Raw genomic sequence first — 26,094 nt, forward strand, 5'->3', positions numbered from 1 at the left:
AGGATAAAGATTAAGTTTGATGCTTTCCTTAACACCTTTAGTTAACCAGAGATGACAGGTCCTCTTGTAGAATTTCTCTTTCTAGCGGGAATATATTTATTCTGAGTATTCTGAAATATCCTTTTAAATGTCTGCCACCACTTTCCTAGCCTGACAGCCCAGTTCACTTCATCTAGCCCACATAATTTCCCTTATTTAAAATTAAAATACCAGTCTTAGACCACTCTTCTCCCTCTCAAACTGAATGTAAAATTCAATCATTTAATGTTCACTGCTACCTAGAGGTGCTTTCACTCTGAGTTTATAAATTAATCTTATAACTTCACACAATACCAAGTCTAGTAAAGCATTCTCTCTGGTCTGTTCCAGAACTTAGTTCCTTGAGAAACTCTCTCAAAAGCATTCTATGAGATCCTTATTGAGGAGACTACTGCCAATCTGTTTTTTTTTTATTTTTTGTCATAAAGACATTTAGAGTTAACCATATGATATACGGAGTGGAGTCACACAGACACAGGATCACTTGGGGGCTATGGGTTCCCACGCCTGAAGAGCCCGGGGCTTCTGATTATATTTCTGATTATAATTCAGAAGTATTAATGTTGTGGTGCCTATGTATTTGCTATGATGTTTTCTGATGCTAATTCACAAGTCAGTAAAATTTTTTGTTTATATCCACAATTTCAAAAATAGCCACGATGGAATTTGACCTCTGAGTTGCGAGTTACATACATGTAGATTACCAAAATCCCGAGTAAAACTGCCAAATGCAGAGATTTGTTCCAACATCCACTGTATCATCATCTCCCTAGGATTCAGCTTTTGGAAAACATAATTCTTACAGTTCGTTACCTCTCGCTCCTGCAACAAACGTCGCAAGGTACGCTTCTTTCTGACATGTCTTCTCCTCATGCATATCGCAATCAATAAGGCCACCATGACCAACCCAAGAAGGCCACTGACAATTCCAGCAGCAATGGATGGAATGCGAGACCTGGAGCAGGAAGAGAATTTGTCAATGATGTTTTCCTCTAATGTAGTACCTCACAGTATCTCTGAATTGAAACTGTATTCTTCACGTTGGTCATTTCAAACATAATTACATTTATAAATAATGTGCCTAAGTTCTAATAATAAACTGCATATGTGCACTTTAACTCATTGAAATTTTTAGTGTTATTTCATTGCCGTAGATTTTTCAAATAAAAATGGAATAATCTTTTTACCTTTCTGTCTTTAATAGTGGATCAAATCAAGTCATAATTTAACTGTCTGATCTACTCAACATAAAGTATAATGTTTTCCTGATCTGCATGTGTTAATTACCTATTGTGAATATCTGGAAATTGGTTAATTGAATAGACTTTTAGCAAACTGAAATGGTATTCCTGATTGGGACAGATTTATCTACAGATTATTAAAAGGATCGAATATGCGCACTTCTTATTGTCTTGAATTTTTGTGAGAAAGTTCTGGCAACATGATGGTCAAATGATAAGCGAACATTTACATGGGTAAGAAATGATTACTTGTTACAATGCAATTATAGGCTTTAGATACTCAGTGGCACACATTTCACAGCTTCCAAATAACAGCCAAAGTTTGTCTTCTCTCCTTTATTGGGTATTAGCCTCCATTATTGGGTTCTTTAAAATCTATTGTTTTGGATTTGACAGTTAACAGACAGGATAACTGAAACCTGTTGCCTGATTTCAGGCCTTCCACATCATAGTTGCCCAATTCCTCCACTTCCAGCTGCTTTGCTCTTATATTGCTTAAATCATAAATTTGTTTGTGCGCATGAGAGTAGTAAGGGCGTGGAATGCCCTGCCTGCAAAAGTAGTAGACTCGCCAACTTTAAGGGCATTTAAATGGTCATTGGATAAACATATGGATGATAATGGAATAGTTTAGATTAGATAGGCTTCAGATTAGTTTCACAGGTCGGCGCAACATCGAGGGCCGAAGGGCCTGTACTGCGCTGTAATGTTCTATGTTCTATGTTCATGACTCTGAATTTATTAACGTTGTGGTGCCTATGTATTTGCTGTGCACTCAGAACTCCAATAATTTCTCCTTTTGTTGAAGTACCTACACTTCTATGAACTTATTGATGCTTTTAATGACCAATGATCATTGATTTAAATTGCTTGTTCAGAGGATCAAGTACAGTAGTTGAATTAGTTAGGTGGAAACTAAAAATAGCAAAGGAAATAAGTCACTCTTGGGAGAAGTTTATAGGCTCCCCTGATTCAATTGCAAATCAAGAAATAATAGGGGCCTGTGGGAAAGGTACTGCAATAATTGTGGGTGATTTTATTAAGCTTCATATAGCTTGGATGAATTAAATTGGCAAGGGTAGCCTGGAGGATCAATTCATAGAAGCTATTTGGGTCAGTTTCTTAGGACATTACTTTCTCGAATGCACAATCATATACAATCAAGGAACAGGTTACTTTAGACTTGTTTCATGAATGTTGATTGTGTTTCGTTACCTTTTACTGAAAGTAAAATGGTAAAGAGGGTCACATGATCTTTTACAATTTTTGCACGTCAACAAGCATGGTGGCTTAGTTGCTATGGGGATAGGGAAGGCCTGGCGAGACCTATTGGGAGCAAAATATAAAATGTTCACATCTGAAAACAAGGAGCCGTTGACCTGACTGTGGACAGACTTTCAGAATCCAGAATTTCAGACAGAATCTCAAAGAGAGGCAAATGACTGGAGTTGGTGAGGTCTGCAAAGAGAATAAAGCTACAAATTTTCTATGTGTTACCAAGCAGAAATGGAGGAGGAAAGATGATTTCTGGTCAAAGAGGCATAACCCACGAGAACAAGGAGTTCAAGAGATTCATCCTGGAATAGTCAGCAGGGTGTGGAGTAAGAATGATTGGAGTGGGCCTTACTGCTGATGTTCAGTTCAGAATGTCTCTGAAAACTGAGAGAAGCGACTTTTGATGTTCTCAACCTTTTGGCTCAAGCAGAACAGGAAGAAGGGAACTGACTGGAAACTGGACTGATGTTTACTGGGTCTTGTGAAAACCTATTCTGAGGAATATGGCACAGACTTTTTGCTGTGTTGAAAAGATGAAGAGGAAATATCTCTTCTGTGATTGAGTAGTAATCACTTTCAAAATAGTGATTAATTGGGTTTAGATTGTTTGTTACAATAAAAGACAAAAGTTGAAATCTTGTATGTGATTCTTTCAGTCAGTTATTGGAATTTCAAATACCCTGCTGACAATCACTGTTCTCTGGAGATTGTGATGTATGGTAATAGGATTACAGAATAATGATCTCATGGTAAAAGATTTTCCAGCTATGACTGATGGAATTTTACATTCAGTTAGAGGGTAAGAAATGTAGCTTTGAACTGGACAGCATGATTTTTCCAAGAGCGTTGGGGTAAGCATGTTTGGCGGCAATTGTCCTGGGGACTGGGGTGTAGTCGTCTTCTCCTTCTCCATCACATTAGCTGGCGGTTATCTTTTGGTTTATCTCATGCTGGGGGGCATTGGAGAGTTGTTTCTAGAGGCTTGGGCCGATGACTGGATACAAGTTCTTGTAAGTTAATTTAACTAGCTGTGATTGGATAGAGTTACAAATAAACATTCCAATTTTGTTTCCCACAAGTCTTAAGTTCTCAACTGTAGTTGTCAACAATCACTGTTAACAACTATTACAGTGTAAATTCTCAATGCAGTTCACATTTTGAGTATAATGGACACAAAAACTATTCAACACAGCACATGTCTGTTCCTAACCTGCAACATCATATATGATAAATTGATTGAGTCATAGGTTTAAAATAACTACAGTCCAGTTTTTATTAATGGCATATTGATAGGCTTGCCTGAAGATCTGAGAGGATTAACTGCAGATCTCTGACACAGCACAACAACTTCTGGTTGAAATATGTAGATTATATCATTATTATACTTGCAAAGAAATCACCTCATGATTTGCATCTGTTCTACTACCATAGCATTAGTTCAGCATCTGAAGAGATATCACAACAATTTTTTTCAACAGTGTTTCATTCTGGTGCATTAGTTGGCTTGTTTATCAAATTTCTGTTGCTTTTATATTTAAAATGATTAAGTAGTGACAATTATCAACTGAGGTCAAACACTAGCAGTAATCAACAAAGTTAGATATTATTATTGAAATTATAAATTTGTTGGAATACTTTACCCAACAGGTTCACAATCCTCAAGTCTTGGTCCCTTGCATCTGTAATGCAACACACATGCAATTTATTTAAATTAAATTCAATTAAATAATTTGATTCATTTTATCCCCAGTAAAACAAGTTAAACCAAAACCAATTAAGAACAGTTTTTTTTGTAGCCATAGTTCTGCATCGAATCCTAAGAACAAGGAAGGAGATTGATTCACCTGGCTCATTGTATTATACACATCCAAGCTGTTTTATAGGAAAGTCTTCACAAAATGGCCAAAATTTAAGAAGAAAAATAATCAAAAGTTCTGCATGTGAGAAAGAGGGCTATTTCAGAACAGATCAAATAATTTATCAAATGGAAAATTTTTTTAAAAATTCATTCTCATGATGTGGTTGCCACTGGCTGGGCCAACATTTATTGTTCAAGCTAGTTGCCCAGCCAGCAGGTAAGATTTAACAACATTATTGTGTCTAGAGTCACACATAGGCCACAGCAGGTAAGGATGGCAATTACTTTCCCTAAAAGATAGGACTGAGCCAGATGGGTTTTCCAACAATTGAAAATGATTTCATGGTCATTGATGGACCAGATTTATTTTACTATTGAATTCAAATTACACCAAGTGCCATGGCAGGATTTTCCAATCCTCCTTGGATGCAGGAATAGTATCTGAGGACTGGAGAATTGCAAATGTTCTACCTTTGATCAAAAGCTACAGTGGTCCATTTAACCATGGTGATACAGAGTGTCCTAGAAATGGTATTAAGGGACAAATTTAAATGTCAAGAAAGCCAGCATGGATTTGTATATTTCAAAACAGAGGACCAGTATGAGCATGACGACGTGGACCATTATGCTTTATTCAAAGGTTTTACTGGGTTTTTTTCCTTCAAGGGAGGAAGAAACTGTTTCTACTCGTGGGAGGATTGAAGGCCAGAGGACTCTCTTTTTAAGATGGATGATAAAAGAAGTAAGACTGGCATGAAGAACAATATTTTCTACACAGTGACTGGTTTGAGATGTCTGGTCTGAGAGTGTGGCGGAGAGAGAGTCAATTGACAAAGTGAAATATTTTGCAAGGGTACAGGAAAAAGATAGGGGAGTAGGACAAGGTGAATTGTTGTTACAGAGAGCTGGCAAGGACAAAATAGCCAGAATAGTTTCTTTCTGTTTTATCATTCCAACAGCCGATCCACCCAGTTTAGGGATAGGTGTCAATGCTATGCTGTGTCACTCTACTCAAAGGGTATGCTTAACCATGATTCTTAACAGATCACCATTGCAATCTCAGGATTAAACTTGCAGGGATCTGGTGTGGAGAGATAGAGTTCTTCCACACCAGGAGAGAATATTTTTAACTTTAAAGAGTTTCTTGGTCATACAGAACTGAAGATTATTCGGATAGAGAGACATGGTGCTGAAGCTTTTCACCTTGCATTCCTCAGGACTGAAGTAAAAATATTAGATATCAAACAAACAATCAGAACAGTTTATATGCTGGGGAAAAGAAAGTTGATTCCGTGGCAAGTTGACTCTGATTGGCTGACATGTTGCCACGTAGAAAGTAACAGCGAACTACAGGTACCCAAGCTCCCTGGTAGTTAAAAAAAAATGCAAAGTTTGGACATATTGTTTTGGTTTGCAGAGAACTGGTCCTTGTCTCAGAATGTATGATACTTCTTGTAATATAACTGAACCACATTGTAAGCTCAATTGATTATCTTAGACTAGGCTGTAGTGTAATGCTCAGCATAGTCAGGATTTTTCAGCAAGTTCTTCTCAATTGCAGAATCAGATCTAACAGTAGATTTTTTACTTTGAGTTTTAGAAGCAAAGGTTGGTTAAGTACAGTATGTGTTCTGCCTATTACAAACAACTGAAGGATCATTTTGTTTGTTTCACTCAGCCAATTGCTAGGATATATGGCCTATTTACCTAACATCACACCGGCTCCAAAACTCATACACAACATTGCCTGATTGCGTGATAGCAGACTGTCTTTTAGGACTAATGGCAGCATATCATGAGTGAAAAATATCACTTGGTTAGCAACTGCAAAGCAGCAGCATGAAATGACATGAAAAAAAGATGCCGTAGCCATGAGATCCTCTTTAAATCCAGTTCTCACTGACGTACTTGCCAGTTACCACCCTGTGCAGTCTAACACACTCCTTTCCTTGATGTGCAAGTTGTCAAGCCTGCTAAAGGGTTTTCTACTACTGTCTACTGCAAACCTACTTTCATTGGTCAAAGTACGCATTGGGATCCATATACCTCCATGTGCTAATAACAGCGCTTCCCACAACTTCTTCCACTGTCACCTCATTCCAAAGCTTGAAAATTTATCAGCCCTTGGTGAGAACTGAGAGAGTGGAGGTTGGGGGTTGGCAAGAGCCATGGCAGTAGGAGACCAGGGACAGAATATCTGTGAGAATGGAAGGGGAGGGGTGGGGAAGCTCTGTGGCAGTGATTGCTGCCTTGGAGCTTGCAACCCCAAAATTTCAACTCGCCACCCCACTTGGGGTCCTGACATCACTTTGGGAAGCACCACATTGTAAGATTGGGCCTATCAGCAATCTTTCAAAAAAGAGCATAGTCAGTTGTTCAACGTGCGAGCTTGACAAAGAATTAGAATGCAGCAAAAGTATCCTGTAAGAAAATGGCAATCCTAGTCTCAGTTATTCCTCACTGCACACTTGTGGAAACTTGTAAACGATCCAAAGACTTCTGAATCTAAAAAGTGTTTAGACTGCCTCAGGAAAGGCAAAGGATCTCCAAAATGTGAACAATGGTTTAAGCAAGCCATTTTATCCCGCTGCTGTGCAGCGGCGACACAAGTGGTATGTTCCACTAACAGGATGCTGCTATTAGACTGAAAGGCATTCTACTTAACACAACATGAAGCAATGACATAAATGAATTCCAGTGCAAGCTGAATATCAGGTACACGAGACACAGGTTCCAATGATGAATTGATCAAATCAAAGTGCATGTTCCTTCAGTTGCTCATAACAGGCAGAATACAGACTTACTCAAACAGCTTGTTCTTTCAAAACTCAATACAAATTATCGACTGTTAGATGTGACTTGGGCAATTGGGCAGCACTTGCTAAACAACTCTGAGCATACCGAGACCTACATCAATTAACAACCAACCAGTACGTACCTACTAATGGTATCCACCTATCACCACCATTCCGTTACCCCACTTCTCCCCCTCTTTATCTGAAACTCCCTCAAGCCCTCCATCCAGTGCTGAAGAAGGGTAATACCCAAAACATTGATGCTCCTTTCCTCCAGATGCTGCCTGGCTTGCTGTGTTCTTCCAGCCTCCTGTTTGTCTACCTTTGGAATCCAGCATTTGCAAATTTTTTGTCTTTAAAATAATCACAAGCTCATAAAGTGGCTCATTTATATTTGCTAGAAGCAACATGTATTCATACACAGAAATGTATTCTCTTCAAATGAAAGTAATATGGTCAAGTCTTGCGACTTTTTTGAGTTACCCGGGAGCTTGGGAAACCAATTGTTTCCCATTACTTTCACCATAGCAATGCCTCAGACACTCAGAGTAACTTTCCAACCACGAGAAAAAGCTTTGACAACATGTCTGTCTTTGCAGCAATAGTTGTAAGATTTGTCTGTAAGTATAAAAGGCTTTAAGCTCATGAGAGAGATTTTTCTCAGATGGTGTCCACCTGTACTGTATTGCTAGGGTTGAGTCAACAACGAAAATTGAATAATGTTAGATTTAAATGGAGCACAATCATTTGAGACCCCATTATGGGCCTGACAGGCTTCATTTTCTAATATTTGCTCATCCAGGCAATCCAGAATCAGTTGATTATAAGCTCAGGTAAATTTCTCATCTTATTTCCTCAGGAGGTGTTCACTGTGCAAAGCCAATGTGGATACAAAAAGTAAAAAAGAGATCAGGTGTGTAAACTAGCCTGTCCCGTACAGTGGGCACACCTCGTGCATTACAATGGACATTGTATACCCACCTGTGTGCATTTAAAACTGAGGAGAGGGGTGTAAAAATATTTTTTAAGAACTCCAGTCCAAAAGAGAAGAAAGAAATGTGGAAAATTCCGCCTGAATCCTGTAGATATTCAAAATTAGTCACTAAATTGATTACCTTTAGCTTTGGACCAATTAAAACAAAGTAACTTACAAGATTACCTAGAATGGAACATTACTCACTCTTGGGTACAATTTGGGTGACACAGCTGACAATGTTTATTCTCATCAGTGTACTTCCAAACCAAGGTATTATTTTCTCCTGTAATTCCAGAGGGACAACTGCTTACACAGCGTGGGCCATCTTTAACATTGGCACATTCTACACAGTTCTCATTGCCCTAGGTAATGAAATGAAGGAATTAAGATAAGTGTAATAGGTGGGAAAAGAAACATATTATTGCCCAAAAGACAAATTATACATTACCATTCAACAGATTACCTGCTACTTACATAAAAGCAAATATAATCTATCACACTATAAATCAATATCTAGATTTGCTCTGCACAGTGTTAAAACTGTGTGCTACAACAGGAAATTATTCATTGTCTGCTTCATGTGAGTAATAGAAATATTTTTCTTAATCTCATTCAATGTTCCGAACTTTACCACACAGCCTGTTAAGCTGAAAACAGACTCTTTCCTCAATTGATTTTTAATTGAAGAGAATTTAGTCTGATGTGATTTATTCAGTCATGTATTTTTTAAAGCAACCCACCCTTCATTTCAGTACTGTCCATTCACTTTTCAATTAACAACCAGACCAGAAGAAAAAAATACAAAGGATGAAGTATAGAACGGTCATGACATTGGGCACATCCAGGAAGCAAAACATTTCTCTTTAGAACTTTCAACAGAAATTTGCAATTTAATCTCAGTTTCAAATCCTCAGTTGTCATATCCTTGGGGTAAAGTAACTCTGGCTATTACACATCAGATTAGTAGTGATATATGTGGAAAACAGCTATAGAATTTTTACCAGAAATTGATTTCTGAAATGGTCAGCTGTCCAGTGAACTAAACTTTGTAGAAAATAAGCTCTCATGAGCGGATCCTGGCACGCAGCAAATCTGTCCTTCCTTTTCTCAGAGAGTGGACTCCTTGCTGAGATTACAAGAAAATTTTCTGATTTAGTCTGTGGACGTTCGACCAGAGGAAGAGCAAAACTTGACCTGCTCTTGGGAAATAAGGCAGGGAAGGTCACTGAGGTGTCAGTGCGGGAGCACTTTGGAACCAGTGACTATAATTCTATCGCTTTAAAATAGTGATGGAAAAGGATATGTAGGGTCTAAAAGTTAAAGTTCTAAATTGGAGGAAAGCCAATTTTGATGGTAGTAGGCAAGAATTTTTAAGAAGTTGACTGGGGACGGATGTTTGCAGGTAAAAGGACGGCTGGAAAATGGGAAGCCTTCAAAAATGAGATAATGAGAGCCTAGAGACAGTATGTTTCTGTTAGGGTGAAGGGCAAGGCAGATAGGTGTAGGGAATGCTGGATGACTACAGAAATTGAGGTATTGGTCAAGAAAAAGAAGGAAGCGTATGTCAGGTATAGACAGCAGAGACTGAGTGAATCTCTAGAAGATTATAAAGGCAGTAGGAGTATACGTAAGAGGGAAATCTGGATGGCGAAAAGGGGACATGAGATAGCTTTAGCAAATAGGGTTAAGGAGAATCCAAAGTTTTTTTACAAATACATTAAGGACAAAAGGGTAAGTAGGGAGAGAATAGGGCCCCTTAAAGATCAGCAAGGCTGCCTACGTGTGGAACTGCAGGAGATGGGGGAGAAACTAAACAAGTATTTTGCATCAGCGTTTACTGTGGAGAGGGATATGGAAGATATAGAACATGGGGAAGTAAATAGTGCCATCTTGAAAAATGTCCATACTACATAAGAGGAGGTGCTGTACGTCTTAAAACACATAAAAGTGGATAAATCCTCATAACCTGATCAGGTGTACCCTAGAACTCTGTGGGAAGCTATGGAAATGATTGCTGGGCCCCTTGCTGAGATATTTGTATCATCGACAGCCACACGTGAGGTGCCGGAAGACTGGAGGTTGGCTAACAAGGTGTCACTATTTAAGTAAGATGGTAAGGAAAAGGCAGGGAACTATAGACTGGTGAGCCTGACATCGGTGGTGGGTAAGTTGTCGGAGGGAATCCTAAAGGACAGGATTTACATGTATTTGTAAAGGCAAGGACTGATTAGGGATGGTCAACATGGCTTTGTGCGTGGGAAATCATGTCTCACTAACTTAATTGATTTTTTGGAAGAAGTAACGAAGAGGACTGATGAAGGCAGAGTGGGGGATGTCATCTATATGCATTTCAGTGAGGTGTTCGACAAGGTTCCTCATGGTAGACTGGTTAGCAAGATTATATCACCTGGACTACAGGAAGAATTAGTCATTTGGACACAGAACTGGCTCAAAGGTAGAAGACAGAGGGTGATAGTGAAGGTATCACAGTATGGAGCTGGAGGAGCACAGCAGGCCAGGTAGCATCAGAGGAGCAGGAAAGTTGATGTTTTGGGTCGGGATCCTTCTTTTGCTTTTCATACTGGAGGCCTGTGGCCAGCAGTGTGCCACATGGATCAGTGCTGGGTCCACTGATTTTCGTCATTCATATAAATGATTTGGATGTGAACATAGGAGGTATGGTTAGTAATTTTGCAGATGACACCAAAATTGGCGATGTAGTGGACAGTGAAGAAGGTTACCTCAGGATAGAACAGGATCTTGATCAGATGGAGATTAATTTAGATAAATGTGGGGTGCTGCATTTTGGAAAGGCAAATCAGGGCAGGATTTATATACTTAATGGTAAGGTCCTGGGGAGTGTTACTAAATAAAGAGACCTTGGAAGTGGAGTCACAGGTAGAAAGGACAGTGAAGGTGGCGTTTGGTATGCTTGCCATCATTGGTCAGTGCATTGAGTATAGAAGTTGAGAGGTTATGTTGCGGCTATACAGGACATCGATTAGGACACTTTCAGAATACTGCGTTCAATTTTGGTCTCCCTGCTATAGGAAGGATGTCACGAAACTTGAAAGGGTTCAGAAAAGATTTACAAGGATGTTGCCAGGGTTGGAGGGTTTGAGCTATAGGAAGAGGCTGAATCGGCTGGGGCTATTTTCCCTGGAGTATCGGAGGCTGAGGGGTGATGTTACAAAGGTTTATAAAATAATGAGGGGCATGGATAGGGTAAATAGACAAGGTCTTTTCCCTGGAGTGGGGTTATCCAAAACTCAAGGGCATAGGTTTAAGGTGAAAAGGGAAAGATTTAAAAGGGACCCAAGGGACAACGTTTTCATGCAGAGGGTGGTGCGTGTATGGAATGAGCTGCGAGAGGAAGTGGAGGCAGGTACAATTACAATATTTAAAAAGCATCTGGATGGGTATAAGAATAGGAAGGGTTTAGAGGGATATGGGCCAAATGCTGGCAAATGAGACTAGATTTATTTAGAATTTCTGGTTAGCATGGAAGAGTTGGACTGAAGGGTCTGTTACCGTGCTCTACATCTCTATGACTCTATTACTAGCTAACCTCCATTGCCTAATGTGTTTTGTGTCAAAAAATTCAACTTCTTTATAGATACCCAGGGCTTGGACTTTCAAAACAGGTTTGGGAGCCCCCACACTGGAAGGAATCTGGGCCCATAATCCATGCCTAAAATTTGTTGCTCTTGTGGCCTGATTTATAAATGCAAATTCCAGAATTGGTCAGGATGACGGCTTGGCACAAATTTCGAAGTGCTTTTAAATGCACCATAGCTAATCTGAAATGTGAATGCAAAGATAAAAAATGGAGTTGCTTTTTTGTGGTTATGAGAATGCACATTATGAAATGACATGTTCTAGAAGTATTTCAAATCAGGAAAGTAAGGAACAAATGTAGAATACTGGAGAAACTCAGCAGGTCTGGCAGCATCTGTGGAGAAAAAAAAGACTTAACATTTCAAGTTTAGGATAACTCTTCTCTAAACCTTATGAAAATAACATCCTTGCTGTAGCTGTGGGGTCAGGAACAAAGCCATAGTATGAGATTCAATTCAGGATATTTAGAACAGAGGACAGAATAAACAATGTTTTTGATATACAGAGAGGGGGAATTTGATCCCTTTGACGATTAATTGGGTGCACTTTTGTGGTGCGGTCTTACACCTCGTGGTCACCTGAAATATATTGTTTGGGTGATATATAAGCATTCACGTCAAGAGTTGGCTAGATATGAGAATTTATTGTCTCCTATTTTTTTTTTTTACTTGCCCCAAGCCCCATCGACCTTGGAACAATAATATCAGAACAGTTCCCACACTTGCATTTCTCATCCTTAATTTTAAAATGTATATTTATTTTCCAGAGGACAGAAGATCTATCAGGGCTGATTTTGATTTTATTCAGAATGAACTTCCTTTCAGCAGTCTATGAAACCATTGGCTGATATTCTGCTAGTCTGTTACTCTACAATTATTTGTGCATACTGAAGGCCTCTTAAAAGCCACATGGTCTCCTTAGCGGTGTTCATGCCTATTTTTTGCCACCATTAATAGCTACTTTGCCCTTATCATTTCTTTTGTTTTGAAATGAAAATGCAGATTCCAGTCATTTTAATTGCTGTTGCATGCAGTTTTCTAACCATTAGTAGCTAATGCTTCTGCTGTGTTCCAACTGTGCTGTATTTGAATAGTATTATTTTTCAATTTTACTCATTTTTAATTTTGACTTACAGAACTAGTGCAGGTTACAGACCCATTCTGAGGTTTACATTCTGCGTCACACTCGATGCACTTGCTTCGATTCTCATACTCTCTTATCTCCCTTTGCAGAATAAAAAAGAACAAATTGATAGTTTAAAATGTAACATTTAAAAAGACATTAAATGTTAATAGTAACTATCGTATTTTCGCTTAAACATGTTCATACTGATACCAAAAGACAAATGGAACCTTGGTTAGTGCATTGTGAGTGTCCCAGCACTTTAGTCTGATATTGTATGTAAATGTCAAACTCACCCAAATGATCAGCCTACATTAGGAACGGATTTGTTACTGGGAAGACCTCTGCACCCAGAAATTTACTTAAGGCTTTATTATAGTCTGAGCATAAAGAAACAGAAATCATGCCCAATTTACATGCTGAAATGCATGTAGCAGACCAATGGGCAAACTGCAGCCTCTGTTGTTTTCGTTTGTGTGAAACAAGCAATGGTTTTTAATAAATGCAAACTACATCTCCTACCTGACAAGCAGGGGAGGTAACTGAATGGAATATTAAAATAGATGCTTTGTTGCTCTTGGAAGTTGTCTAGAGCTTTTGGAAACATTTTTCTAACATTACCTTACAAATGTTTTCACCTTGAAGGATAAAGTGTGTCTGGTTGCTTCTTTGAGTTCTTAACTTAGCTGTTATACAGTAGTGCATCATTCTGCTGCATAAATAAACTGCACTTCCCATATAAGCTCCGGTCGGGCCATTAAGCAGCATCCACAGAACGTGGATTGATAAGCTGATTGGAGGAAGCATATTTTGCAATTCGCCTAATGTCTGTTAATGATAGGTGACCCACAAAAGAGAAACCCTGCCACTACCTCCCATAATTTACGAACCACAAGTGGAAAGTGCCTCCCTAGGATCTATCGGAGTATTGAGACAGAAAATTAAACATCAAAAGTAAGTCCAGCTGGTTCATAACAACAGAAATTGCTGGAGAACTCAGCAGGTCTGGTAGCATTTGTGGAGAGAGGAAAACGGTATTAATATTTCAAATCTATTAATATTTCAGATTTTGACATGATTCTTTTCCAGAACTGTCATACTGGACTTGAAACATTAACTCGGTTTCTTTCTCTACAGATGCTGCCAGACCTACTGTGTTTCTCCCAACACTTTCTGTTTTTATTCCAGATGTCCAGCATCCACAGTACATTGTTTTTATTCAAATTGGTCACCAACATTTTATTTCCTGTTAGGATATTAAAGAAAACAAATTTTAGATAAGTAAATCTGTTAGCAGATTTTAGTAAATGAGTATCTACAATGTGCTATTTCAGAACAGCTGGCCAAAGGAACAAATTAGCTGCTTTTCTGAGGTGAAAGCATTTTCACTTTGTACTGTTTTTTTCGTAAGAAAATAAAAATTAAAACAATGTTTGACTGTAGGATATTTAACTAACATCAATCTAAGACTTCTTTCACAAATGTCTTATTCAATCATTGCAGTTTCAGGAACCAGAGTTTAAGGCAAATCTTTCATTTTCACAATAGTACCATCAAGAAAACAGAATGAATAGTGATTTTGTTTTGAAATGAAAATGCAGTATTCCAGTTATTTTAATCGTTGTTGCATGCAGTATTCTAATGTTTAATAGCTAATACTTCTGCTGTGATTCCACAAGCAAAATGGCACAGAAAAAAACTTTTACTGTAAAACAGGTGAAAATTAGATCTATGAGGGGAGTACACAATTGTCAAAGTGGGGATTTGGTTAGCTGAGTTGGCTGGACAGCCAGTTGGTGGTGCAGTAATGCCAAATGGCATGAGTTCAATTCCTGCACTGGTTGAGGTGACCATGACAGTCTCCTTTCTAACCTCTCCCCTGAGGTGTAATGGCCCTCAGGTTAAATCACCACCAGTCATCTCTCTCTCACTCCATCTAATGAAAGAGCAGCCAATACATCAACAAACCTTTTCAAATGGTTGTACTCTGCTAAAATATGTAAGGGCATTACTCCCTATCCTCACAGCGTACAAAATTATTTTTAATAGACAGAAGAGGGAAATACGGGGAACATTATCAAATAACTGATTTGGAAGTACATTGTTGTTTCTTCTTTGGCACTCAGTCATAATCTTGGAATTCTGTCTTTCGTTCCATAGTGGGTGTTCCTACACCACAGGTCTAGAAAGTGCATCATCGTTTGCATCTCAAGGATAGTTAGGATGGGCAATAAATGGTGGTTTTGCCAGTGACAACCATGTCACATTAACAACTTAAAAAATAGATTATATGTATATATTATAAGTGTATACACACACATGTACATATATATTATATATAGAATACAACAGAAACAGGCCATTTGGCATTTAAATATTAAATGAATCTGACAGATACATATTAACCAGAACACTGGGAGAATGCTATTCTTTGTGAATAGTGCCATTGGATCGTTTGCCTGCATCTGTCAGGGAAGGTTTCCTTAAAATCCCACTTGATAGTCTAGAATGCAGTCTGGGAAGCAGGACTGGATTTCACCCTCAAATCTTTCCACTTTTCTAATTTCTAACATTCACCGTCTGTTTCTGCATTCCTAAGTCCTTTGTAGATCAGCACTTACTTACCATACAGAATCACAGGATCAAACAACATGATAGGTAGCCATTCAGCCCATCCTGCATATTTGCTAGTTTTCTGAAACAACTACCAATTACTCCTCTGCTCTTTCCACACTGCCCCTTCCAAGTCTTAACCAAATAGCCTTTCGAAAACTATGATTAAGTTTGTTTTCAGCACCTTTTCAAGCTATGGAATCCGGACCACAAATCTGGGAAGTTTCACTGGGATTATCATTGGCTGCTGGAAACCTGACATGCTGTCCCAACTCCAATGAAAAAATATCTTTTACAGCCTCATCAAGCACTTCAAAAAGCCTCACACCATACTCACCCTTCATAGATGTTGCACTTCTCAACACACTCACTTCCACGTTCATAATGCCGACAGGAGAAACACTGAGAAGGTCCAGGGCCCCAGCAGCCATTGTCCGAACACAGCGGATGGCAGGCTTTATTTTCAGCAACTAAGTAAATAGAAACAAGAAACAACTTTCAGGTTTGAAAAAAAAAATTGCAAATGGATGGCACACAAGAAACACATTTTAATTTTATGAATGGAACACAATAACCAAATTGATCATTTTGGGGCTTCACAACACCAGTAGAGGCTGCTGCTAACTACGTGATACAAACTTTGCAATAGGTAATGAGCTTCAAGATATGATAGTGAGATTCACTCTTGTTGGAGATGCCATTTGGAGATGGCAGTTGTGCAGCTTAAATGTTACTTGCCACTTACCAGCCCAAGCCTGAACACTGTCCAAGACTTGGTGCCTATGGAGACAGAGTGCTTCAGTGTGTGAAGAATCGTGAATGGAGTTGAACATTGGACAGAATTGACTCCAAACAGTGCATAGATTTTCTCCTGGTTCTCATTGGCTCCTGTTTAGTTTGAGCCTCTTGATGTCACATTTAAAATATTTTGATGGAATTAAGTCATTGAGAACAGTTTAATGTTGTCAAACCAACAGCATCAAGCTCCAAGTTAGAAAAGAGTTTATATAACAATGCTTTTGACTCATTCAAACAAAGAAAACAACAGTTTCCAGAACTTCAACATGAATAAAAATCCAAATGCAAGAGACTTTTAATTATTCACTTACTGCATTGTCCCTTTGGTCTATTGTGTAATATTTTCAAGGATTGTCTGCTTGATTTGAAAAGCTTGTTCCATTGTATGGTATCAACGTAGCAGAGTTTCGAGTTATTGATGATGCTTACTTGACCATCACTAATCTCCTTGAGTGAACGCAATCCCAGAGAAGTGATGTTCAGGTTCACCAAAGCAAGTGATATGCTGCTACTAAACACATACAGAAACAAAAAGACATAAGGTAGAGAAAACTACAGCTATCAATCACACAGTTATTTAGGTCCAAGGTCAAAGACAACTTATGTCCTTTAACACAAATAAAATGGATTAACACACATCTTATAAGAAGAACTTCCCTGAGTGATGCATTCACTGTCTGTTTTTGCATTCCTAAGTCCTTTGTAGTTTTACAGTTTTGCAAATCTAAACCAACCAAAATCAGATTAATGTACATTTATGTAGTGTCTCTATCTGTACAAATCCATATTCCAATTTCCATCTACAAAGTATTCTTATTAACAGCTTAGTAAATTTATACCCACAATAAGACAGTATCTGATATTAGGACATGCTATTTTTCTTGAAGAAAATTTGTTGCATATTTTCTTCATTAAGGCAGTAACAAAACTACAAAACTCGCTGTAAAACAGTTTGGAATATCCCTACTTTTCCTTTCTGTTGTAATGGTAAAAGTAAGTAATAGAATGAAACTGATTCAAACTTCATCTTATAAATTCAAAATAGATTAAGATTCAGTTTTATTTCGAAAAACAAATGGAAGATAAAACATGTGAGGATTTAATTTGCATTTTTGTTACAATTTATTCCCCAATTATGGCTCTCCATTCACGATAGTTTAGAATATCTCTAATGTTATTGCAGTCAAGTCTCCGTCCACAGGCACTGAGGCACCTTTTTGCCCAGTATATTGTCACCAGCTTATTAGTCAAAGAGAATCAACTTAACAACAACCTAGGTACAACTCTTAAATGAAGACCAAGATTTGAGTTGGAATTTTGGTTTTGTCTCATAACTAATTTGTTGTCACATCTCTAAGCTTGACATTTCTTTGAAGGGGGAGGAGGCATTGCTTTTTAGATCTTCTATGTCATAATTAATCCCTCATCACAAAAAGCTGCTTTTCTCCAAGATTTATCCAACTTTACAGCTAGTTTTAAGGAGACAGTCACAAGATGTCTAGTTGTCTTGTCAACCAATTTTCCCGTCTTGTCCCAGAGATGAAACCCATTGCTTGCTTAGTACCTCTCATAGGAATAACAATAGGTTATTTGGCCACTGGTGCTTGTGTTGGCATTTAGTCAGTCATGACTATTCCTGACCTATGCCTCAACTTAATTAACTTGGCTTTGCTTTGTATGCCTCAAACACCCTGACCTAACAGAACACCATCAAACTCAACACTGAAAAAAATTGGTCCAGCTTTACATTTTAAGGACAGAGTTTCACTTTTTCACTACCTTTGGCATTATTAAATCATGCAGTTTTAACTCCAATCCCCACACCAGATGAGGTCTGACCTAGGTTCTCAACAAATGAAGCATCACTTCCTTAAGTTGGAATCACAACTGCCTTTACATAAATGTTTACATTTTAATTTCTTTCCTGATTTTCTTTTTTATTTGCCCACTGGATTTTAGTAGATTGGCAAAAATTAGGCTCAAAGTTTGGCTAAAGTTAAAAGGATTTATCCTACTACATCATAATGGTGTAATTCAATATGGTGGAGTGCCAGCAAGCATGTGCACTCCAAACATCATAATATTAAGTTATGTATTGATTATGAACCTAGGCATTTCCATATAATAATTTTAATGGGCAAACGCTAATATGACATGTGTCTTCATTTACAGGTCTTAAAAATGTGACAAAAGATTCCTTAATGAAAAGATGCACTTTTAATTATATTTACCACGTAATTAACTTAAAACCTTCCTAGCATGAATAACAGTTTCTAATAAATGGTAGCTGAATGAACAACTTACCGATGTTGTGTTCGACCTCGTATAATTTCAAGATTTTCAAAAACCTGAAGATTCTTAAACTTGTCTGGCCAATTTTGAATAAACAAATACCCTTTTGGAAACATAAGTATTTTAATAATGAATTATACAATGCATATTAACTTCAAATCACTGTTATATCGTGAAGACATTGCAGAATATTACTGCATAGACCTGCAGGGCTTCGGTACTAAACTGTGCTCTCCAGACAGATTCTCTCCTTTCCATGTTATTTTTAATAAAGAACAAATGCAGCTATTTTAACATTGAATCATCTACACAATGGTTTTATTTTCATATCTTTTAAAGTAATTTGATATGGAACCAAACAAAGCGTACTCAAAGTTGGTTATCACAAAGAAGGGAACTGGTAGAGTTAGGCGATTAGTGTTAACCATTCACAGGAGTAATTTGGAAACGGGGAAAGAAAAAACAAATCTCTCCAAGTTTTCAAATGGTATGGAATAGGCAGTGGGAGCATTGAACAAAAGGTAAACGGTTTCATTAAATCATGAAATGGTGGACAACCTGGATTAATTGATGAGCTGGGCAGATGGATGGTGGATATTAGAACAAAGAACAAAGAAAATTACAGAGATAGTAGGAACTGCAGATGCTGGAGAATCTGAGATAACAAGGTGTAGAGCTGGATGAACTGGATGAACACAGCAGGCCAAGCAGCATCAGAGGAGCAGGATTACAGCACAGGAACAGGGCCTTCGGCCCTCCAAGCCTGCGCCGATCCAGATCCTCTATCTAAACCTGTCGCCTATTTTCCAAGGATCTATATCCCTCTGCTCCCTGCCCATTCATGTATCTGTCTAGATACATCTTAAATGACGCTATCGTGCCCACCTCTACCACCTCCGCTGGCAATGCATTCCAGGCACCCACCACCCTCTACGTAAAGAACTTTCCACGTATATCTCCCTTAAACTTTTCCCCTCTCACCTTGAAATCTAGCGACCCCCAGTAATTGAGTCTCCCACTCTGGGAAAAAGCTTCTTTCTATCCACCCTGTCTATACCTCTCATGATTTTGTAGACCTCAATCAGGTCCCCCCTCAACCTCAGTCTTTCTAATGTAAATAATCCTAATCTACTCAACCTCTCTTCATAGCTAGCGCCCTCCATACCAGGCAACATCCTGGTGAACCTCCTCTGTACCCTCTCCAAAGCATCCACATCCTTTTGGTAATGTGGCGACCAGAACTGTACGCAGTATTCCAAATGTGGTCGAACCAAAGTCCTATACAACTGTAACATGACCTGCCAACTCTTGTACTCAACACCCCGTTCAATGAATGAAAGCATGCCGTATGCCTTCTTGACCACTCTATCGACCTGCGTGGCCACCTTCAGGGTACAACGGACCCGAACACCCAAATCTCTCTGTGCATCAATTTTCCCCAGGGCTTTTCCATTTACCGTAAAGTTCACTCTTGAACTGGATCTTCCAAAATGCATCACCTCGCATTTGCCTGGATTGAACTCCATCTGTCATTTCTCCACCCAACTCTCCAATCTATCTATATTCTGCTGCATTCTCCGACAGTTCCTTTCATTATCTGCTACTCTACCAATCTTAGTGTCATCTGCAAACTTGCTAATCAGACCATCTATACCTTCCTCCAGATCATTTATGTATATCACAAACAACACTGGTCCCGACATGGATCGCTATGGAACACCACTGGTCACAGTTCTCCATTTTGAGAAACTCCTGTCCACTACAACTCTCTGTCTCCTGTTGCCCAGCCAGTTCTCTATCCATCTAGCTAGTACACCCTGGACCCCATGCGACTTCACTTTCTCCATCAGCCTACCATGGGGAACCTTATCAAACGCCTTACTGAAGTCCATGTATAGCCCTTCCCTCATCTATCAACTTTGTCACTTCCTCAAAGAATTCTATCAAGTTGGTAAGACATATTATTAGATATTAGCAAATGCAAAACTTCATGAGATTAGAAAAGAGTCATTAAAAGTGGTAATATGAACTCAATGATGACTAAATGTAGGGGAGATATTAAGGGATATACAGCTGCCGGCCAATTAGATAGCTGACAACTCTCTCATCCCAGCAGCACCATGTGGGAGCAGCGGCTACTGTTGGAATTACAGCCATATTGATGAACTTAGAGATAAGTTTGGGGTATCACTGGGGCTGAGCTGTCAAGCCCTACTGAAGAGACTGGAGGGTGAGTTTCAGGGGCTGGGATATGATAAATGGGGAGGTGTAACCTGGGTGAGCGTGGGGTGGGGTGGTAGGTAAGGGAGAGCCTCCAATAGGCCCAGGGGATCTCCAATCAAAGTTGTCCCCTCCCTTTGTCTGGCACTGGACTGCAGAGTAAAAGTTCCAGGGTTCCATATACACCAAACCACTGACCACCACAGTTAAAAGTACTGGCAGGGTAGGATATAGATGGCTATCTATTGATTACTTGAGTGCGTCAATCGAACGAAAGGCAGATGGGCTGCCCAAAGCCTCCCCTTTCCTCTGTAAAATTTCAGACAAATCACGAATGGGTGTGCTGGTGGCAGAAAGAACACTCACTCACTACATCTAGTGTGCAATTTACTTTTAAGAGACACGCTCATGGTATCATCACCGTATCCTAGCATGAGACCTGAGGGTATCAAGGACTTAGACTACATCTTAAGTGGGCTACTTGAAGCATGCCATACTGATGGAAGTGTTTTACCATTTGTTATCAAATAGCTGAGTATTAGCTCTGACACTGAGTTGCCTGTGACCGTAACATATGCATATATCAGGAAATGTATGAAATGTCTAGTCAATCTTGCATTACACGCATCTAGCTCTTATGTTATGGGAGTTAACATAAAGGTTGACACATTTGGTACCAATACCCCGGGAGAGACTAAAGCTCATACATACTGGCAGATCACCTACCTTTAAACCTATCAGCGCAGCAATGCAAAGTCCAGCCCAGATGAGAAAGTACATCAGATCCCTGACTGCTCCAGAACATAATTTTGCCAATAAATTGCATTCTATTTTACTATGGAGAGACCTGGAAGCAGGTTTCAAATTAACCAACCTGTTATTTCTTTCACTGTTCTGAAGACTTCCAGTTTTTCTGGAGGCATAGGAGTTGTATTTGTGAAGGAATCACTAAAATAGAAAGACATGAATTCATAGGACAAGTGAGATTTCAATTAAATACACACATTTGGAGGAAGATTTCCATTTGGTTACACTGGATACACAGCAAAATTCACAAGAAATCAGCCAAGCCAGTAAAAATAAAATTGGTAAGTTTTAAACTGAAATTAGTTCAGTGCAAATAGAGTGACTGCAATTTTCTTTAACATTCACATGTGGATGTGAGTACTGTGGGGAAAGTTAGTACTTACTACTCATCCTTAGATGTCCTTGAGAAGGTAACAGTGAGCTGCCTTCTTCACAACTAAGTGACTCGCTAGGCATTTCACAGGGGAATTAAGAATCAATCACATTGTTATATATCTGGAGTCACATTCTAGACTGGATTGGTAAGAACAACAGATTTCCATCCCTAAAAGGACATTAGTGAACTGGCTTTTACAACAGTCTAGTAGTAGTCTCGTAGTTATGCAGGGCTGGATATTCATGAAGTTGGGGAGACTCTGTGATGCTTTTAAAATGGCAGACCAGACCTGATTCTGGGATTCCTATCCCCATTCCCAACAGCCCAATATTTGTTAGTGTGGTTAGCTGACTCAGCTGGCTAGACAGCTAATATGTTGTTCGTTAAAAGGACAACAGGATGGAGTTTGATCCATATTCTTATTCAGGTAGACTCAGGGGCCTAATGCCTGCCTCTGCCCACAGAATGATCACAGCATAATCTGTAATTCATTGGCCTTCAATTAATTGAAGATACCACATGGAACAGAAGAAGAATTAACTTAATCAGTCAAAACAGTGGATAAAATGAGTTACATCAATGAGCTGCTTAAGTAGTTAGAAACTAATAACTGTTGTGGTCCATCTAAATTATAGGAATACCATATTATAAGGTCTACAATTAGATGCTTCCTCCTTCAAATTTTTCAAAACAAAGTCCTAAGACATATTTTTCAGGCAAATGGTCAAATGAAGACATTGTTAAGACCTTACTGGGTCAAGACAGGAAAACTAAATAATTTTTAGTGCTGATTGTATATATCGGGATAGCATAGCTCAATCAAGTTAAACTTGCAGGGTGATATTGACATTGTTTGTGTATGAGAGTTTGTAAAGTATTCAAATACATTTTGTTGGTAGAGTTTTTATTGTATTCCTAGACTATAATATTAGTAATGACAAGGAACGAAGCAGAAACTCAATGTAAAAAAAAACATAGTTATGAAGTTAACCAAATTACGAAGTATCTGAAGTGTGTTGCAAGTTGCACTCATGGACCCTGTGGCATCCACCTTGCAGCAATAGTGAATTGCCTGGGAAATATAAGATTCTACCGGACAATTCCTCTACATCTGGAACCCTCTGAAAGTATCTGTTTAAATTGGAAAGTTCAGAGGATTCCGCTACAGTTAAGTAAATTGTTACTCGGGATAAGTTAAACTATTTAATAACTAGTCTAACTCTAGAATAATTATTAAACTGACTCCCAGCCTATCTCCAACTTACCTCGCAAATCCTCAGAACCCTTACATCGCCCGACCCTGACTCAACATCCTGCCTCTCCCTCAGAATTCTTCCCCGGGACCTGACACCCTCTTCTCCACTGCTCGACCCGACACCACCCCACATGACCGATAACTTCACTTTCCCCCGGCTCTGACATATTATCCCCTCCCACTGCTAGACATGATCGCCCATCCTCACTGACAGACCCAACTTACGCCCCATCCCTCCAAGATCTGGCACACTCGCCTCTCTGTATGGGACCCAACATCCCCTCCTCCTCAACTGCTGTCAGATCCAAACCCCCATTCACTCGCCACTAGGCACAACACCTTCCCACGCTCTGCTGTCTTCCTTGGCACTGACAATCCCTTCTACTCCAAAGCCACTTACCCTAACTGCAGGCCCAAATACATACATTCTCTCATTTCCAGACTCAACATCACCATTCCTCCACCAACAACACCCCTCCAACACCACCCCACCCCACCCCACCCCCCGCCCCACCATCCCTGTACACCTACTCCGGGACCCTACACCCCTGCCTTCTCCACAGGAAATGGCAAACCTAACATTTCCCCATGCAGCCCAACCCACTCTAACTACTTCTCAAGGGCAATTAGTGATGGGCAACAAAAACTGGCTGAGCCAGTGTTGCTCACATCCCACAAGGGAACGAGAAAGCAAATCCTATTAACCTGGCACCCAGCCAGGTATGTGGCATGCTGCCATCTATCTACATGGCTCCCAAGGAGTGGCAGATGGAGTTTAATTTAGATAAATGTGAGGTGCTGCATTTTGGAAAGGCAAATCAGGGCAGGACTTACACATTTAATGGGAAAGTCCTGGGGAGTATTGCTGAACAAAGAGACCTTGAGTGCAGGCTCATAGTTCCTTGAAAGTGGAGTCGTAGGTAGATAGGATAGTGAAGAAGGCATTTGTATGTCTGCCTTTATTGGTCAGTGCATTGAGTATAGGAGTTGGGAGGTCATGTTGCAGTTGTATAGGACATTGGTTAGGTCGCTTTTGGAATATTGCATGCAATTCTGGTCTCCCTGCTGTAGGAAGGATGTTGTGAAGCTTGAAAGGTTTCAGAAAAGATTTACAAGGATGTTGCCAGAGTTGGAGGGTTTGAGCTATAGGGAGAGGCTGAATAGGCTGGGGCTATTTCCCTGGAGTATTAGATGCTGAGGAGTGACTTTGTCGAGGTTTATAAAATCACATGGGGCATGGATAGGGTAAATAGACAAGGTCTTTTCACCAGTTTGGAGGAGTCCAAAACTAGAGGGCATCGATTTAAGGTGAGAGGGGAATGATTTTAAAGGGACCTAAGTGGCAACCTTTTTACACAGAGGGTGGTACATGAATGGAGTTAGCTGCCAGAAGAAGTGGTGGAGGCCGGTACAATTACAACATTTAAAAAGCATATGAATGAATATAAGTAGGAAGGATTTGGAGGGATATGGACCAAATGCTGGCAAATGGGACAAGATTTATTTAGGATATCTGGCTAGCATGGACGAGTTTGGCTGAAGGGTCTGTTTCCGTGCTGTACATCTCTATGACTTTATGACTCTTAACTACCCTCTGAAATAGGCCAAACAAGCCATTCAGTTCAAGTGACAATTCAGGATGGGTGATAAATTCTGGCCCAGCCAGCAACACACACGTCCTACAAATTAATAAAATAAAGTGCAATGTTTAATGGCACGGACATGGTGGGCTCAAGGGCCTGTTCCTGTGCTGTACTGTTCTATGTTCTAGTGTTATCCCTTAATCTGGCAGAAGATCTACTCACTGATTCACCAGACATGAGACAAGATTTGAGTATTTTAAGGAAAGAGAAATAACTTACCCTTTGAAAGCCACTGATAAAAAGATGACATTTCCATTAATTTTGGTACAGTTTTTAAATGAGTCAATATTTGAAGAATTGATCGAGATTGTATCCTTCAATGCTGATGTTCCTAATCCACTGCACTCTAGCGAAGAGGATATAAAGATATTATAAACAAGCAAATAATGAAGAAGTGATGTGTGCATTTTTAAAATCAAAAAAACTTGCATTTATGCAGTGTTCATCATGACCTTTGGGTGTCCTAAATTGCTTTACAATGAGCAACAGTTTTCAGTTGTAGTTACAGATCTAATGTAGAAAGCTTGGCAATCAATTAGCACACAGCACATTCCCACAAACTACAAAATACAAAAATAGCCAGGTAATCTGATTTTGTAACCTTGAATGAGGGATAAATATTGAGCAAGGTATCTGAGTCTTCTTCAAAATTGCACTATGGGATCCTAGGGGTCCACCTGAGAGGCAGACAGGAACTTAGTTTAATCTCTCATCGAAAAATGAGCACCTCTGAAAGTGTAGCAGTCTGCAAGTGTGTGCTTAGACTTTGTGCTCAACTCTCTGGAGAGGTGTTCGAACCACTTCTCTGTACAATTTGGAATATGCTGCCAGAATGAGTGGTGGAAGAAGATTCAGTCATAACACTCAAAAGGGAACTGGATAAAGATTTGAAAGGAATGGAGAAAAAGCAGAAAAGTGAGGCAACTGGATAGGCTTTGGACTGCACTTATGGTGTCAAGGCAGCTCAGAAACACAGTGCGCTCCAGTGTGAACTGACTGCTGTTTGCATGGAATTTCCAATGAGCTCCAGACCTCGAATCTCCCATAAGAATAAGACACACAATCAGAGCCTTCCCTGGGGTAACTTCCTCTGTGCCACTTAACTCTGCATGGACAGATTTCCTGTAAGGATTACTGGTGCATGCTCTCCATATCCATGCTTTGGT

The 26,094-nt window shown here is 39.4% G+C and overlaps 1 protein-coding gene across 2 annotated transcripts in view; it reads right to left on the minus strand.

Moving 5' to 3' along the window:
* egfra (epidermal growth factor receptor a (erythroblastic leukemia viral (v-erb-b) oncogene homolog, avian)) overlaps window positions 1-26,094 on the minus strand; it is a 257,981-nt gene that overhangs the window by 38,580 nt on the left and 193,307 nt on the right. For both annotated transcript variants that reach the window (XM_048610937.1, XM_048610944.1), the window contains exons 9-17: window positions 25,148-25,274; window positions 21,722-21,795; window positions 18,640-18,730; window positions 16,647-16,846; window positions 15,875-16,007; window positions 12,936-13,026; window positions 8,389-8,546; window positions 4,196-4,234; window positions 853-994 (exon numbers count right to left, since the gene is read on the minus strand). In XM_048610937.1, coding sequence (XP_048466894.1) covers window positions 853-994; window positions 4,196-4,234; window positions 8,389-8,546; window positions 12,936-13,026; window positions 15,875-16,007; window positions 16,647-16,846; window positions 18,640-18,730; window positions 21,722-21,795; window positions 25,148-25,274 — 1,055 coding nt within the window. The remainder of the gene's footprint in view (window positions 1-852; window positions 995-4,195; window positions 4,235-8,388; window positions 8,547-12,935; window positions 13,027-15,874; window positions 16,008-16,646; window positions 16,847-18,639; window positions 18,731-21,721; window positions 21,796-25,147; window positions 25,275-26,094) is intronic.

Source organism: Rhincodon typus, chromosome 2 (genome assembly GCF_021869965.1).
Source record: "Rhincodon typus isolate 14 chromosome 2, sRhiTyp1.1, whole genome shotgun sequence".
Taxonomy (NCBI): Eukaryota; Metazoa; Chordata; class Chondrichthyes; order Orectolobiformes; family Rhincodontidae; genus Rhincodon; species Rhincodon typus.